The sequence below is a fragment of the Psittacula echo genome, assembly GCF_963264785.1.
Source record: "Psittacula echo genome assembly, chromosome: 6".
Lineage (NCBI taxonomy): Eukaryota > Metazoa > Chordata > Aves > Psittaciformes > Psittacidae > Psittacula > Psittacula echo.
Genome location: NC_137743.1, coordinates 257,977 through 276,270, shown reverse-complemented (window position 1 = coordinate 276,270; position 18,294 = coordinate 257,977). Strand labels below are relative to the sequence as shown.

The 18,294-nt window shown below is 42.9% G+C and overlaps 1 protein-coding gene across 1 annotated transcript in view; it reads left to right on the top strand.

Annotated features, from left to right (window-relative positions):
* INPP5A (inositol polyphosphate-5-phosphatase A) overlaps positions 1-18,294 on the top strand; it is a gene marked incomplete at its 5' end in the record, with an annotated part of 219,221 nt that overhangs the window by 189,634 nt on the left and 11,293 nt on the right. The window contains one exon of the mRNA XM_080621714.1: positions 2,917-2,990. Within this exon, the coding sequence (XP_080477840.1) occupies positions 2,917-2,990 (74 nt within the window). The remainder of the gene's footprint in view (positions 1-2,916; positions 2,991-18,294) is intronic.

Below are 18,294 nucleotides of genomic sequence, written 5' to 3'. Positions count from 1 at the left end.
CAGGTTGGATGAGGCCTTGGGTGGCATGGTTTAGTGTGGGGTGTCCCTGCCCATGGCAGGGGGGTTGGAACTAGATGATCTTAAGGTCCTTTCCAACCCTAACTATTCTATGATTCTAAGACCTAGTGACCACCATGGGTTTTCACCAGGAATCTAGCATTTTGAGAATACAGGGTTAAATGGGAGCCCAAGTGCTTTTAATGCCAAAAAAAAAGGTGATAGTTAAAGCATGCTCTTCTACTGAAAAATGAACCAGAGTCTTCTCAAAAGTTCAAGTTTCCGTCGTTTCTGCCCCAGTGTCTACAGTACCACCAGGTAAATATGGGAAAGCTGTTCAGTGGCTTCACACTGCACAGACCTTGTCACGCCCTTCCTAAGAGCCACAGATGTCTCTGCACAGTTTATGGGCACGTTTGAACAGGGTGTTACAGGTACTGTGACACAGTCACTTAATATCAAGGAAAAACAAATCATTTGTTAAAACTGACTGTTTAAAATAGAGCATGAAATATGTCTGTGAAAATAATCCAGTGAAAATATGTTTTTTTTACACATGAGGTGAATTGTCTTCAATAGGCATTCCCTAAATAATTCTTCTAGACACCTAGTTGGGCTTTGACATCCAGCTGGGTCATCCTGAGGTTTTGGCTTTGTCATTTCAGGGAAAAGATGTCCCTACACCTGAGGGAACTTGGGGAACTGATAGAGAGCAGGGCACACAATACAGCCTTGTTCCTGTTATCTGTCCTTTCTGTCACAGTGTCAGCAGCTCATCTGCACAGCACAGGCACAACTGAACGGGCCACTGCAGCTCATAAACACATCCAGAACTTCTTTGGATAATAACACACATCTGAAGGCTTCGTGCCCTAACCCCCGGCCTTCATTTACTTTGCAAGTATCATCAGAGCAAGAGCAATCTGAACATAGAAAATGTTAGAAGTGTGAATTGGTGTGATAGGACAATGCGTCTATTTACCACTGCCAGCCCTTGGAATGCCCATGAGTAATTTATACCATTGTGTTCTGTGGAGCATTGTTCTGTTATTCAGTCTTTGTGGTTTTCACACTCCAGCAATAGCCTTCTTTCTCCTGATGCTCCTGCTCTCCTGCTCTGATCTCTTTACTTGGCAACAGCAGGAAAAATGTATTTGCACTGTAGTAACAGACATACACTTCAAAGAAAAGTTTTAATCGGGAGGGCAGATCTTCTCCTGTGCTGGACTCAGGCTGGACAGACAGTATCTTTAAGGTGCAGGCATGTGGAGCAGGAAGGAGATGGTAAGGTTTGTTTTCATAGCCACTTTGTAAGTATGCGTTGTGGCTACGCATCTACTACACATGCTTAAATACAGGATCACAGCTTAGAAACACGCAAGGTAAAACATTTTTTCCTGAAGTATGTCGAGATTGCTACAATAAGGATAGTGTCTGTTCTACCCCAACCTTTTTAGGATTGGGCATATTATTAGATACATACCATAAGTTTCCACACAGATGTTTATAGAAGTTTATCCAAAAATCTGGAATACTGGGGCTTTTGATCAGATGTCAAAACATGCACAAATTGGCTGCAGTTATTTGTATTTTTGCATCTTTCCTTGTGCATCGTCACCGCGTGTAGTGTGAGAAGCACTAAAACAGGAAAGGCTGCCTGTTACTTGGCATCCTGGTGTAAAAGTGCATGTGTGTAGCAATACAGCAGCTAGAAACTGGAGAAAGCTGAAGGCCTTGGAGAGGAGCTCCTGGGCAGTGCAGGTGCTCAGGTAGCTGCTTTTCACACAGATAATTAATGTGTACAAGTAGCTGCTAATTGCACATTTCAGGAATGATTTATGAGGCAGCAGAGGGGAAAGAGGGACACAATCCAATTTCTTTGGGAACCTCTGCCATTCATACAATGGTATCAGCACAGCTGTGAGATGGGACATGATTAATGAACAGTGGGCAAACACACCACCGTCCTGCGGGATGCTGCTTGCATGACGTCTGTCAAAATAGAAAGTGGCACTGAGAGCGGCAACCGGCAGTAAACAGTGCAGAGTGTGAGCTTTGTGTCTTGTAAATCACTAATTCACTCGGATGTCAGGCCTAACACCAGCCATGCCTCTAAAATAAGGTCATTTATGTCCATCAGAATAATTATTGGTGTAATGCGGACGATTATCATTGACTTGTTATGACCAGGTTTGTGTTTATGCACAAACAATTGCAGGTATTTATTTTCTCTGTAGAGGGCCAGGGGAAAACAAATTAGGTGGTGACTAGTGTTTATACAGGACATTAAATCTAGACTTACGAACATCTCTGTTAAATATCTGCCTCTAGTCCTCTGTCTTGACTGCTGCCTGGGAACACATTTTGCCCACTGTCATGTACCCCTCTTTCTGCTATCTGACATGCACCACCCAAAATAAGTGTGCAGAACCACTGCTTGTGTTTGCTTAGCAAGAGTGACATGCACATCCCTGTGTTTATTGTACCTTCTTATCTGAGCTAAAGATAATATGAAGTAATATGATACTTTGTGCTGGCATTTCTGGGGGCTGATTAGCATATCAGTTTGCTGTGCTTCTGTAATGCTGCTCTGCTTTATCTTTGAAAAGATTGCTAATAAAATTCAAAAGTTCACCCATCTTGAAACAGTAAGTGCACATATAGGTCACTGCTGTGAAGAACCGGCGTTCCGTGTTTCACTGGGGAGGAAAGGAACATTCTGGTCACTTTTCTCAACAAACTGTTTTAAGTATCAAAATACTACTGTTTTGCGCTATGGTTTTGGAACTAGTATATGAGGGATACACCTCAAGCTGTGTAACCAAAGTCTCCGTTTGTTTGCTTTTATATAATGTAGTATTTTTAGATTGCTTCAGTTCAGCATTAAAGAATGAATACATTTATTTCTGTCTCTTATAGCTTTTAGAGTTTGACAGAGAGCTGTCAGTCTTTAAAGACAGATTGTATGAACTGGACATCTCATTTCCTCCCAGGTAAGATTCATTTATAATCCATTTCTTTAACTCACTAAAATGCGATTGTTGCTAGCGCTGTAGGTAAAGTGTGAGTGTTCCCATGCGCACTGTAGCAATGATAATGCTCTTTATTCCTTTCATAAACATTTGGCCTTCCCACACCCCCCCATCGCGATGCAGTCGCGTGCCAACAGTGCGCTGCAGCTCCTCGTTCAGGTAATCCTGTCCTTTAGAGTTGCTCTTCTATCAGGTGTGACGTGATTGTGTGCAGCTGCTTTGAAGCACTGGACCCAGATAACCTGTTAGTGCATTTTATTGCAACCATAAAGGCAGTCATAACCTTAAGTTGTTGAAAGGTGACTGACAGCAGTGGTGTTCTCTGGGAAAAGATGGGGGGGGGAGATCCCAGTGCTGTTCCTCAAGAGGGTCCAAGAGGAGTATTAGGAAAGAGGATGGGAACTTGGATGCTGCTTTTCAATTTGAGTAAGCACAGTATATAACTATTAATTTGGCTTTTTAGTACACATGCATGATTTTAATCAGCTGTATCCCTTCCATGAGTTTTAGCATGAGTAGATAAGCATTGCTGACATACAAACCCAAGGCTTTTGCAAACGCTGGTCCTGGTTGGAAGAAATCTATGGAAAATTTGGTAGTTTTAAACATGCGTGTCCTCCCTTCCCAGAATGAAGAAGTCAAATCTCACAGTTGCTTTCAAGGGAAGGAAATACTGCAATTGCAAAGAAGTTTAAAGTCCCAGAAATCATAGATAAAAACATACATTTTATATCCTTTTTACTTAAATATTGCTGGTTGGTTCTTTATGGATGGGTAGAAAAGCATGATGTTTTGGCGTGCACTAAGAAAAAATTTGGGAAGCTTGCCTTTTCATTATCATAATCTCATTATTTCTCAGCAGCCAGCTGCGATACTGATTATATTGATCCCTTGGGACAATGGAAGTATGCATGGAGGGGTTACCACTGCTCAGAATTGTTCCTATTGATTGAGTTCACTAGCAGAGGTCCACCAGTGTGTATGGCTCTGAGTGTATTTCGTGAGCTGTGTACCTGGTCAGGGTAAAAGGAGGTGAGGGGAAATAGGAGTTTTTTACCAGAAATACTCTTTCACTTGATCTCACCAACTTCAGTGCTTTCAGACAGAATGAGGTTTGGCAAAACCACATTGCTGCATGGATGGGTTGCAGGTGCTCCAGATGTTTTTGGCAATATAGTTTGATGTCATTCTGCTCTCAGGCAAAGATCAGGCATTTGGTGCAAGTAGTGTTTGTATCAAACCTTTACTTTTGATCTGTCTGAAATGATGTGAACATCTGGTCAAGGTATAAGCGCTGGAAAAAATGATTTTCACTGATACGTCCACACCTCAGTAGAGATTTCTGTTACCATTTTAGTGGCTGAGTTTGTTGTAAATTGCAGCTACACTGGATACAACCCAGGATTTTCCTCACAGCTACCAAGGGCTGTGGACAAATAATAAGTGAGCTTTCCTCTCCTTTACATCCCACTGGAGCAAGTAGTGATGAGAGACCTCCACAAACAAAACAGAGGTGGAACAAAAGGTGGAACTTTTGTATGGCCACTGTATCTCAGCCACCCAGTAGCTGCTGATGTTGCAGTAAAATCAGCAGCAAGCTTTGGGGAGATGGATGGGGAGGGCCATACGAACAGGAGCAAGAGGAGGTAAATTAAATATTAGTCAACTGCATTGGTACTCTCTGCTGCCTCAGTATCTGAATACTTTGGCACAGAGCATTAACATCCAGCTGATATATTTCAATACCATTAACATTTAAGCTACTGTATGCCATATAGGTCTGTTGTTGTCTAGAACACAAATATTAAGTGAAGTGCTACACCATAGATGAACCTCTGGTAAAAACACAAGACCAGATGAAAGTGTTCCATTCCCGGAATCCTGATGGATGAAACACATATTTTGACTTTTTCTAATTGATGTAATGAATGACATTAAAGAAATACCCTATAATAAGAACTAAGTATCATCTCCTCTCCCCTGCCCACATGCCTGAAGACTTGGCTAGGAAACCACAGAAGCAGCTTTCTGAGGCCATAGTGCTGTCATCAAAGAGGACAGTCACCAACTTCTGGTGGCAACTTATCCCCTTCTGTCTCAATTTTATTACTTGTTTTTGTTTGCTTGCAAAACTGAAGCCAAATCTAGCTTATATCCTTGTTTTGTTTTGTACACACCTCCAATATTAGAGATTAAATATTACATTAAGTACAGCTTTGGTTTGCACAGATAAAGTCAAGGCAACTGAGCCCCAGCTGTCACTGACCATCATTACAGGGTGTGATGGACTCAGGTCCTGCATTCAGTCTCCTCGCTCCCCCAGAGCCAGGGGCCATCACACACCCACTCTCAGCGTGGTGCCTGCCGTGGACATGTGAGAATGGCTCTGCAGGAGCAGCACCCTGTCTCCAGACCTGAGATATCCCTATCTCAGAGTAGCTGAGATAGCTACTGATAATCCTGCCCAGGGAAGCAGCCAGCAGTCACATTACTCTTGCTGCTGTTGTAATTCGTAGAATTCATAGAATAGTTAGGGTTGGAAAGGACCTTAAGATCATCTAGTTCCAACCCCCCTGCCATGGGCAGGGACACCCCACACTAAACCATGCCACCCAAGGCCTCATCCAACCTGGCCTTGAACATCGCCAACGATGGAGCATTCACAACCTCCCTGGGCAACCCATTCCAGTGCCTCACCACCCTCTTCAGTAAAGAATTTCTTCATTTCTTCCTTATATCCAATCTAAACTTCCCCTGTGTAAGTTTTAACCTGTTACCCCTTGTCCTATCACTACAGTCCCTGATGAAGAGTCCATCCCCAGCATCCTTGTAGGCCCCCTTCAGATACTGGAAGCCTGCTCTGAGGTCTCCACGCAGCCGCCTCTTCTCCAGGCTGAACAGCCCCAACTTTCTCAGCCTCTCTTCACACAGGAGGTGCTCCAGTCCCCTGATCATCCTCGTGGCCTCCTCTGGACTTGTTCCAACAGTTCCATGTCCTTTTTATGTTGAGGACACCAGAACTGCACACAATACTCCAAGTGAGGTCTCACGAGAGCAGAGTAGAGGGGCAGGATCACCTCCTTTGACCTGCTGGTCACGCTCCTCTTGATGGAGCCCAGGACACAGTTGGCTTTCTGGGCTGTGAGCGCACACTGCAGCCAGCTCATGTTCATTTTCTCATCCATCAACACCCCCAAGTCCTTCTCTGTGGGGCTGCTCTGAATCTCTTCTCTGCCCAACCTGTAGCTGTGCCTGGGATTGCTGTGACTCAGGTGTAGGACCTTGCACTTGGCATGGTTAAACTTCATAAGGTTGCCATCAGCCCACCTCACAAGTGTGTCAAGGTCCCTCTGGATGGCATCCCTTCCCTCCGGTGTATCAACCAAACCACACAGCTTGGTGTCATCGGCAAACTTGCTGAGGGCGCACTGAATCCCACTGTCCATGTCACCAACAAAGATGTTGAACATAATGCTCATCCAGTTCCAAACCCCTTCTTACAACTAAGTAATAGTAATAATAAGAAGTAGTAGTGATTTTTTATATACCAAAAACTGACACCTCCTTTGTGGCATGGAGGGGATGCTAACGTTTAGTTTATGCAACACAGACTTCCTTTGAACTGGAGCAGAGAATATGGATAAAATACGAGAATATTGCTACAAATGCAAGATGTAAAACCAATGAGCTAAACTCATGCACATACAAAGAGCAAATTGGCTGTACATTAGGGTGCTTTTTTTCACCCATCCCTCCTCATGTTTGGGAACATTTGGCACAGGAACCCTGCTGTCTGTTCCCTAGTCCTTGCACAGGCGTCAGGCTCAGTCTTGCCTAAGCGAAGTGCTGCAGGACTGGGTTCATGGTGGTTATGGTTACTGCAGGTCAGTGTCCTGGTTTTGTTCACGAAGCTGAGTACATTGATTTACTGGAAGATACAATATGGGTTTTTTTCTGTATTACAGTAATGACCACAATGTGCTATTAACTGCAAAACTGGGTATTTTGAATGGGCAAAAGACTGGTTTTAATGTAGGACATTTCCCTTTTAACTTAGAACCTGTTCACTCATGCAAGGAAGAAATAAAATGTACAACCTTAATGTCTTGTTTTCACTTCCTAATAGTTTTTGTCCATTTTCCCCTTATTTTATGGCCTTCTGGGAAAAAGAAAAAAAAAATCTATGTCTTACCATGTCTAAGTTGCCTTTATGTACTGTTTGTAAATACGAGCATGATATATATTAGTCATGTATCTAGTCACACTAGATTGTGTATTTTTAACCAAAGGAAGCTATGATCAGTCCTGCATATTTAGAAACTACTTGTTTAAGCTTCTTGGTATTCTTAGCTGGAAAGCACATGGTGCATCCGTTTGTTCTGCACAAGCAGCAAACAAAGCCTTTTTCAAGGGGGGGAAAGGCCGAGAAAGCTCCACTGCTTTTTGTGTCAGGCTTATGGGCTTAATTAGTGAGCATTTTGAGGGCAGTTGTAAGCAATTGTAATGGTAGCCTTGAAGTAGCTTTTCAGAATTTGTTTTATACATGATATTTTAATTATGGTCCATGGATTCAGTCTGTGAATTGCTCTCTACTTCTGTTCTTAATCCATGATGTTATGGTCTCACACCATGGGATGCTAGCCAACAGTGGAAGACAGAGTATCTCGGCTAAAATGGTACTGAATGCATCTAGTACTACATTTCACATTTCTCAAAAATGAATGACCAGTTAGGACCGTTTTCTCTTTCTTTCATTTACTTCATCATTTGTGCATACAGTGAATTGCCTGTTTTGCACAGAGAGCTCTACACATCAATAGCATGCTTGCATTCCCGTCTTAATTGTAAATTTTTTCCTCTGAAAGCATGCTTGATAGTCAGTGTGCTCTTGAGATAAATAGAAAAGGTCACAGTCCTTTACGTTGCAGCAGATTAAGTTTCTTATAAGTTCATTTTTTATCAGCATAAATTGTTTATTCTCTGGACTGTATCACAAGATTGTACCAACACACTGCCACAGCTGTCCTGGCATTGAAAGCTTCACTCCTTTTAGTCAGTGATGCTTTTGTGGTTAACTTCAGCGGGGCCAGAATTAGACCCTGAGCAGTTTTGGTTTGTTTACATGCCACTCCTAAGGCAGCATTGCACCATGATCCAGATACTTCAGGTATGAATATGTGTAGATAGAAACACACTGCCCTGCTACTAACCAGGGCTTAGCTTGCTTCCCTGCATGATGCCATATGCAGCATGGGATCCCCCAGTGCTGGCTACGGACCCAATTTGTCCACTCTTGGACAGCCAACTCCAGTTCTTCATAAGAGGGCCTTGGTTCAAAGGAAAACCACTGGTTTTGTAGCATAAACATGAGCAAAGTCCCAGTTAAAATAAGAAGTAAGAAACCAGTCTGTTTCCATGGCGCCAGGTGTGACAGTGAATGCAGGAGAGACAAAGCCTTCCTTTGAGAGGAAACCCTGGAGCTGAGCTAGCTCTGGTCAAAGTGGTCATCAAGAACTACGGACAGTGAGGCCATTCCACATTTCTCACACCTTAGTCCTCATTCCTGCTTATTTCATCAGCACCATCACATGTTTGTGCACGGTACAGATCTTCTCTTCAAGACTGAGAACTTGTTCATATATGGAGGGTGACCAGAATCCTTTTTCTCTTTTAGTGATTTCTCAGTTATGACTGTGCAAGTGTTTCAGGATTTAATTTTAAATCTGAGACTGTGTTTACAAAAAATGAGGGTAAACACCTTGCTGTTTTAGATGGTATATGGAAGTTTTGGTATCCTCGAAGTGCTCGTGTGCTTCAGAGTCCAGACTGAAGAAATAATCAAATCTGGTTCTTGCATATTCTCAGTTTTCACTTTAAAATTATGAAAAATAAAATAATCTGAATGAAGGGGGCATTTGTGTACATTGCTGTGTTTAATTGTTTTATATTAATATATCTGCATCTTTTACAATGAATTTCTCTGTCCCTTCTTAATTTCAAATGGAGCCATGACAGGTAGGAATTTATTTTCATACTGGTAAGAATTTTTTTAAAGGAAATCACTACACTTCACTCTTTGGATGAACCTTCCTTATAAGCGAGTCCTTGTCCAAAATTCTTACACTCCTTTTTAAAAGTGAAAATATCTTCCTGGGAAGCACCATAAGTTCTGTATAACATCCCATTGGGTTGGAACTAGGTGATGTTTAAGGTCCCTTCCAATCAAACCATTCTGTGATTCTATGATTAGTAAGTAAGAAAATAAAAACAAAAGGTATTTTTAATGTGCTTTCTTATAAAGTGATAAAATACACCCTTTACAGTACAAGAACATGCAAATTGTGTTACAAAAAAAAAAAAAACCCAACCTTGAGATTCTTCTTGCCTTTTTATTTAGAGACCCAAAGTTCTTAAGTTGTAAGACCTTGTTTCCAGTTTTTCATTACACTGAGATAGCATTTCAATAGAAGTAGTAATAGAAGTGTTGACTTCTTGAGTAATTTTCTAACTACAAAATGCCATAATGAACGGTTGTAATATTTCTTTGGTGTTTTGTTCTTCTGCACTGTATTCACAGCTGTGATTTCATTATGCTCCTTCTAGTTCATGCACAGTTTGCTTTTTCTATAGCTTGTTGCCTTTCTTTTCAGTTGATTGTAAACTACAATCAGTAAGCAGGGAGAGCACTTAACTCTTATCACCGGTTAGAAAAAACATCTCAGGAATCATTATCCACAGGTCTTGGCAAAAAATTAGCTGTTCGTATATTTCCAACTACTATATCATGCTTTTTAATACCAGCTTTTAGAAAGTGAACTTTATATTAACCTTTTCTTATTTTCTTTCTAATGGTTCCTAAAAGTAAATTTTTGTTGTTGTAGTATCAAATAAAAAGTCTCTTTTTAATTTTGTAGCGAGTGGAGGCCTTGTGCTGAGTCAAAAATACTTTAAAATTATTTCTTTTAAACTACTGACTTCTTGCCTGTCCTTAAGCAATAGTTCAGATAATCCTGCAAGGAAATTAAAATACAGGGGCCTCTGTCCCAACATCACTCCATTTGCCTAGACAATTGCCTAGACAGGTCTAGACTGTCATGGAGAAAACAGGAATATTGCCGTACCGCTGTCTTTTCAATGTTTGGTGTTTAAAAGAGAACTGAGACTAAACTGATGCCCGCCATAACAAGTTAATGCAAATCTGTCACACTTTTTGATCCTTTTGAGTGAGCATCCACCCGCCTCTGTGGGAAGGTGTGGTGGTGTTTGAACATTGTGAAAACATTTGAGCATTGTGAAAAGCTGCATAAAACCACACTGTAGCTAAACGAATATAGCCTTGTCATCCTGGCTTAAATCACTAAAAACCAGGACAGTCAATTCTGTATTTAGATAAGCTATTTTTCAAGGCTTCATAAGTTTATAATGACCATTAAAATTTATTGTGGGTTGAAACGTGACATGAGAGGTTTCAAAACAGGAAGTAAAATGCTTATTCCCTTTGGTTCACAGCGAAATTTCAGAAGAAAAACACCCTGTCAGGCTGTTGCATGAGTATTTTCTTACCCATATAGTGTATCTGCTTGGAGGTATTCATTTTGAATACAGCAAGCACAAGTTCAAAAACACAAAAGTATGAAGGGAGAAGATGCTGCCACCCCATGGCCCGCCACCCACCTGGGCGTGGAGCAGCAGAGATTAGTTCTGTTCCCAGGGCCACTTCTGCATTTCACAGGAAACAATCTTTGGATAGCATACAAAACGCAGTTGTAAGAGTGGAGACCAGAGGCTCAGCATGCTTGGTAAGATTGCAGGTGAATGAAGATTTTTAGAATTACCATTTTGGCCTTAGCTGGGTCTAAGTTAAATTGGAGTTCTTTGGTTTTATCTAGCCATTAATCCACAATTTAACTTTTCTTCTGCCCTTTTGAAAGAGCAGTTCACTTTTAAGTTTTCAAATTATTAAGCAATGCACAAATGGCATTTGTTGGATTATATCCAAATACGTTAATATTTTTAATCATATGTTAATTTTGGTAGATTTAGATCAGAATTATGTGTATATTATAATAGTTCTATGAGAATTCATAGTTACATTGTATTATAGTTATAAATTGAATTTGTAGCTGTGAATGAAATGGTGTTAAGGCAACCCAGTGAATTCGTGTTGATGTATATGCAAGTGGGTTTCTGCAGGGTCTTGATGGACTCCGTGTTAGTCAAGGTTAGCTTCAGGACTCTTCCCAGTCAACTCTGTATGTGGGAAGGATTCCAAAGCCACTTCTGAACTCTTCTACCAGCCCCATCTAGAAATAGCATTTCTGCAGGCTTACTTATGGAACTCAAAACCAAACAAAGCAAAACTATTGTTCTTCTCCAGTGCAAAACTGTAATTTAGGTTAAAACCATATGTCTGCTTGATCTTACGTGAATTCTTTATCCTGTCCTGTGTGACCATCCTGCTGTGGCATGGAGGAAGCGGTGGTCAGGCTGTCACCCCTCAGAAATGCTCAGAAGGAAGCCTTTATGGCACATAGTACTGACAGTCTTATTAGGAAGGCTGTCACTTATCTCCTCTTATCTCCTCTCTGTTCAGCAGGGCACTTGATATCTAGGCATTTTTCTAAATTCCTCTTCGATTCTGAGTTCCTTTTTAGTTCTTTGTATGCTTAAGTTGGATTGACGTACCATACTGTGTAACCCGTGCATCCTAAAGAGGCTTGCTAGTGATGCAGTGAGTGAACTTCCAAGGAAAAACCTCTCAGCCTGCTACCTCTCAACCTGTAAGTTCTGGAGCCACTCTACCCCCGGCATATTCTTGCACTTTGCATTTGGGATCATCAGAAACCTGCCAAGGGAGAGCTGTAGAAGCAGCCAGAGTCAGCTGTTCCTCTCCCCAGTCAAGAGGTCAGCCTCTGCAAAGCCCACCCTTTCCCTTTTTGTCATCCCTGAGGCTGAGAAAAGAAGTACCAAACCACGCTGCCTTTCACAACAGCAAGTCCTTCCTCGATCCTCCTGAAGTGTGCCAAAAGCAAGGGCAGGCTGGAAGAGGGATCACAGCTTGGTAAGAAATCACAGGCTGCATTACAAGTCTGCTGTCTTCACCCAGAATATAAAGACCCCTTCTAACAGGGTGTTTTTCAGACATTATTCACCCGTTCCTACACTCCAATATTTTGAGGCCTTTTACTTTATAAAGTGAATATTCATGTTTTCATCTCATTACCCTTTGTAATCTAATGTAACCCATGGCAACCTTAGCCATTGGAGACCAAATACAATTCAGAATGTTAAACTCTGTAAGCTCTGTCATTCATGGGCTGGACAGGCTGGTGTGAGCAAATAGCAAGCCCAGTGTGAGGCTGGAAAAGAGCTTGCAGTAGGTCAGCAATCACTGCAAAAGGCAGTAGGTGTGAAAAAAGAAGTAAGGACATTGTGGTCAGTCAATATACAGGTGGGCAATTGTTGCCTTTATCACTGCTCTCCATTAATTATTATAATTATTCTTGTAGCTGTTGCACAGCAAAGATAGGAGCTGACTTTAGCAGTTCACACCCACCTACAAGGTTTGCTTTCAGATAAGTCTGCATGCACAGTAATCTCATGTATTAATCATTCTCTTAAAGTGACCTGTTCTTGTTTGTTGTTGCATTAGGCTGTCATGTAATTTGCTGGTTGGACATATGTTTGTGTCCTAGATATCCTCCATATGATACTTTTCTCAAGCAGACCCTCTGCATTGGCAGTATCTTGCCTTTGACACCTCTCACCAGGAGACAGGTTGAATCTCATTTACTCTTGGAACAGTGTTTTTCCTTTGGAATTCTCTCTGGCTGTGGTCCCTTATTGTACCAGGATCCTGTTTAGTCTATAATCAATTTATTCTCCACCCTTGTATTTTGTCCCATGACCTTTTCTTATTCTAGTAGGTGGCACAATGATACATATATTTTTTCTGATCCAGTTTGTGCTACAGAGTGAGCCAGTCTGCTCTGCACGAGGCAAAGCCATCTCAGACACACTCACTTGTTCCTTACCTTCTGCAGAGAACGTCCGGAGAAGAGCAGCTCAGCTTTTTGAATGCTGCCCTGTGGGGGCCATGGTACATGTCCCAGTTGTCACTCTTGGGTATGAAATGGGAAGATGATGGTTTAGATTTCAGTGGGCAGCCTTTACTTACCAGTGTCCTCACCAACTGCACTGCGTGTTTTCAGAGCACACAGATCTGCTGGGACTGGTGCAGTACTCCTGGAGCAAACGAGTTTCCTGTTTCTTGGAACATTACCTCAGTAACACTCCTGTGTCCTGTTGTTCCGCAAAAGGGCAAGTTAGTCACTCAAGTAGATTTAAAATTGTTAAAGCCCTAGATGCTTTTATGCTTGCTCCATCACTTACTTTTATAACATGTGATTTTTCTGCCAATTAAGTATTTCCCACCAAACAGAAATCATAGAACCATAGAATGGTTTGGGTTGGAAGGGACCTTAAGATCATCAAGTGCCAATCCCCCCCAGCCACTGGCAGGGACACCTCACACTAGACCATGTCACCCAAGGCTCTGTCCAACCTGGCCTTGAACACTGTCAGGGATGGAGCATTTACAACTTCTCTGGGCACCCTGTGCCAGTGCCTCACCACCCTTACAGTAAAGAACTTCTGCCTAAGATCTAACCTGAACTTCCCCTGTTTAAGTTTGAACCTGTTACCCCTTGTTCTGTCACTACAGTCCCTGATGAAGAGTCCCTCCCCAGCATCCTTGTAGGCCCCCTTCAGATACTGGAAGGCTGCTCTGAGGTCTCCACACAGCCTTCTCTTCTCCAGGCTGACCAGCGCCAACTTTCTCAGCCTGTCTTCATACGGGAGGTGCTCCAGCCCCTGATCATCCTTGTGGCCTCCTCTGGACTTGTTCCAACAGTTCCATGTCCTTCTTATGTTGAGAACACCAGAACTGCGCACAGTGCTGCAAGTGAGGTCTTATGAGAGCAGAGTAGAGGGGCAGGATCACCTCCTTCGACCTGCTTGCTGGTCACACTCCTCTTGATGCAGCCCTAGATTTTCTTTTGGTGGCTACATACCTACAGAAGCCCTTCCTCTTATCATCCCTGGACAGTCTCAATTCTAACTGGCCCTTACCCTTCCTGACCTGAGCCCTTGCTTCCTGGACAACATCCCTGTATCCTTTCCAGGCTGCCTGTCCTCGCTCCCACCTTCTTTAAGCTTCTTTTTTCCTTCTAAGTTTTTTCAGCACTTCCTTATGCATCCATGGAGGTCTCCCGGCCTTCTTGCCCCGTTTCTTTCTTGTCAGCACACAACATTTCTGAGCTTGGAGCAGGTGATCCTTGAATATCAACCAACAGCCTTGGGCCCCCTGCTCTCTAGGGCTTTATCCCATGGAACCTTACTGAGCAGGGTCCTGAAGAGGCCCAAGTCTGCTCTCTTGAAGTGCAGGGCAGTGAGCTTGCTGCGTGTCCTTCTCACTGCCCTGAGGATCTTGAACTCCACCATCTCATGACTGCTGCAGCCAAGGCTGCCTTGGAGCATCGCATTCCCCACCAGCCCCTCCCTGTTAGTGAGCACGAGGTCAAACATGGCACCTCTCCTTCTCAGCTCCTCTATTACTTGCAGAAGGAAGTTGTCTTCCGCACAATCGAAGAACCTCCTGGATTGCTTGTGCGGGGCCATACCGCCCCTCCAACGGATATTAGGATACTTGAAGTCCCCCATGAGGACAAGGGCCTGCAAGCGTGAGGCTGTTCCTACCTGCCTATAGAGTGCTTCATCCACAGATTCCTCTTGATCAGGCGGTCTGTAACAGATCCCCACAGTAATGTCTCCCATGGCTGTTCTCCCTTTAACCCTGACCCACAAACTCTCTGTCAACTGCTCACCCGTTCCCAGACAGAGTTCCATACTCTCCAGCCTACCCCTAACATAAATAGCAACTCCCCCTCCCCGCCTGCCAGGCCTGTCTTTTCTAAAGAGCCTGTAACCTTCGATTCCAACACTCCAGTCATAGGAGGCATCCCACCATGTTTCTGTGATTCCAACAATGCTATATCCCTGGAGCCATGTACACATCTCTAATTCCTCTTGTTTATTCGCCATACTACGGGCGTTCTCCTCACATTAAGCTAGTACCACTCTCACCATCATTCTCAATTAATTTCCAAATTAAAATAGGCTGTTTCTTTAATCTGTGAGGAGCTGGATAGAATTATCCAAGTAAGCAGTTCCATTTTAAGGTATTGTGGCAAATGGAAAAAGAGGAAAATCAATGATGGAAAGAAGTTCCCAGGCCTGAGCATTACTGTATGCAACGCTTAAGGCGAGGTTTACAGGCTGAAGCAGAATGTAAAGCAAAAAGCTTATGGCCTTTGCTGCTAACCAGGCTGTTCATTGCATTCTTGTCTGAAAGTGCTGTTGAAAAGCCCAGTAGCTGGGACCTGAGCCCTATCCCAGCTGCTGCTCAGCTTTGCAGGGATGATTTTTTTTCCCCCCATAGGAGAATTTGTAAATTACAGCCAGAAGTAACTTACTCTAAGCCAAGCCCATTCCAGAAAGGACATTTAGCTCAGTCACAGCTACATGCAGTAACACCAGACGGTTCTGCTGAAACAAGCCAACACTGGGTCCTTCCCAATAGGCCTTCATTATTCATAATTAAATTTATCGACTTGTAATATTAGTGTATTACATACACTTAGTGGAGTACAGCATTATTGTTATTAAACCAATAGAGCTCGTCACTCACTGTCCACTCGCTGAGGCATTGCTGTTGCAGAATAGCTGGTTTCTGTTAGCTGGCCTCTCCATGATGCTCGTGTTGAGCACACAGCATGGCACTCGATTGCTGTTAGTGCCCCTCAACAGGCTGAATACCCCGCAGAGGGGCACCGGCCACTGGCAGGGTGCTGTAGGCTCTGCCTGTGTTCACAGCCATGGGATGTTTGTGATGGGCAAGGGGAGATTTCCTCTCTGGGGAAGGTTCTGGATGAAAGGAGAAAGAAAAGGGCTCTGCTTTTTTTGGTTTTATCTGGAAAAGGTCCGGAGTTACACTGGTGGTACAGAAACATTAACTCTGAAGCATATCATAGACATGTATTTTCCAAAGAAGTATGTTCAGCCAAAAAGCAATCCGCCGGACCTAAATCCATAGAAAAGATCCAGAGAATGCAACACGTGGTTACCCTTGGCTTGTGTTGTGCACAGAGTTATGGCCCCCGGTCCTGTTTTCTCTCCATCCCCTTTGCTGCTGTCACCTCTGGTTGTTGGTGTGGTCACCATGGTGCTAGTGTAGCTTTTGCAAGGAGCAGCTGTTCAGCACATTGTACTTTAACTGTTGTGTTTGCAGGACTGTGTTTACCCTCCTCATTTGCCTTAAGTGAGCTGCACATCGTGGCAGTTGGCTGGCAGAGCACTGTGAGGGCTTGTTAGTATGTTGGTACATTTGAAGCAGCTAATTTAATCCAAACAGCAGCATGTCTTATTGCTTAGCTTTAACTATCTGCTGCCGAAGATGAGCATATGAAGATAAATTACTTGGGGTCATTTGTCAGGAAGAGAACTAGGGAACCTGAATCTCCCTTCCAGATTCAGGGAGATATAAAATGATCATTCAGTTTGGAGGGAGAAATGAGCAATCTGGAAGCTGACAAAAATGCAATGTCATACCTCATTTGGTCAAATGACATTTTATTGAAATCATACTCATGTACCAGCTCACACTAATGCTGAGCTGGGACCTTGTCAGTTAAAAAGACCAAAATATTTTTACCTATATCTTTGGCCTTGCAACTTTTAAAGCACGCAAACCTTGAACAGGCAGCCTACGTTGACTGTCCTTGCTTCTGGTAAAAGCATCTTAGACAATCCGAAAGTGTGTCAGAGCTGAAGGTAAATAGGTCCAACATTTTCATAGAAAATGCAAAAATAGTAAATAATTTTCTGATGAAAAGTGGTTGGGATGTTTCCCCTTTTGAAGTTCTCTCTGAATATTGTATGGAAACAGAAAGAATTAAAAGGGAGAGAAAGTTTAGTAAATGTGAGGACTCATACCCGAGTTCAAAATCTAAACCAGACCAAATCAAACTGTGTCTCAGCTCTTCCCATGAAGAGCTCAGCTTTCATCAATGCTTTATAATCCCAAATCTCAAATATTCTGTGTTAAAAGCAGTTCAGTGATGAAAATATGGGACATTTAATAGATGAGAACAAGTGGTCTTTGAGTAGGAGTTATTTCTGCTCCCTGAAACATGATAGTTTGCCTAAGCATCTGCACATCGATCTAGACAGAGAATGCACAGTTTTTCAGAAGGACCTGTATTGTACTAAAGAAGATTACACAGCTTAAGTTTTCCTGGCTGCTGGCTAGAGGATGCCGTCACGCTCCCTGCAGCACTCCTGCGATGCCTTGCCCATAGGAAGCAGGATCCTTCAGGCGATACGAGGGACCTGACAGCAGCGGGGCATGGTTAATGTGCGTGAAACCGAGCTGGCAGGCAGAGCCATGCAGGAGGCGGCTTTGAAAGGCACCAGCAACCCAGGGTGAATTCACTGTTTCCTGTTAGAAAGTACATTTCACCATCTCAGGAGCACATTTCATCCATTCCTACACAAGGCAAGAGTTGATTAGGAGCATTTTTCCTGGCTGGAGATGCCAGTTAAGGAGACGTTTATACACATGGCATTGTTGGCTTGCGTTTCGAGTCCAGACCCTGCTGATGGGATGGTTTCTGGTGTCAGGAGACCTTCCATTCTGCAGGAAGCATTTCTGTGAGGACATCCAATCGTCTTTGACAGTCCCTGCCAACAGCAGGAGTGCAGGGATATTACTGATGCTGTTATGTTTTATTTTCCCTAAACAGTTACCAAGTAGCTCTCATCTTTTTTAACTCTAATACCAGTAGTTCATTGAACAGCCTTCTCCTCATTCAGAGTTAGCTCACAGTTCCTCAGAGTGTTTGGTTAAATTTATACAACATTGGGCATTATATTAATGATGTTGCTTTAACTAGTACCTTTTGGACTTTTTATTCAGAAAACCCACCTGACAGTAATCCTGGTTAAGTAAAATGAGTGCAACTGAAACAAAAGTTTGTGAAATAAGGTGGACAAGCAGCTGGAGGAGCACCTTGAGGAAAAATAAATCCTGAACAACTAGAGGTAAATCATGCAAGCCTCTCGCATGGCTGCTCCAGCTCCAGAACTGCTGCCTCTCCATCATCCAGAGGCATATACAGTCAAAGTGTATTTTGCATAACTGCTGGCA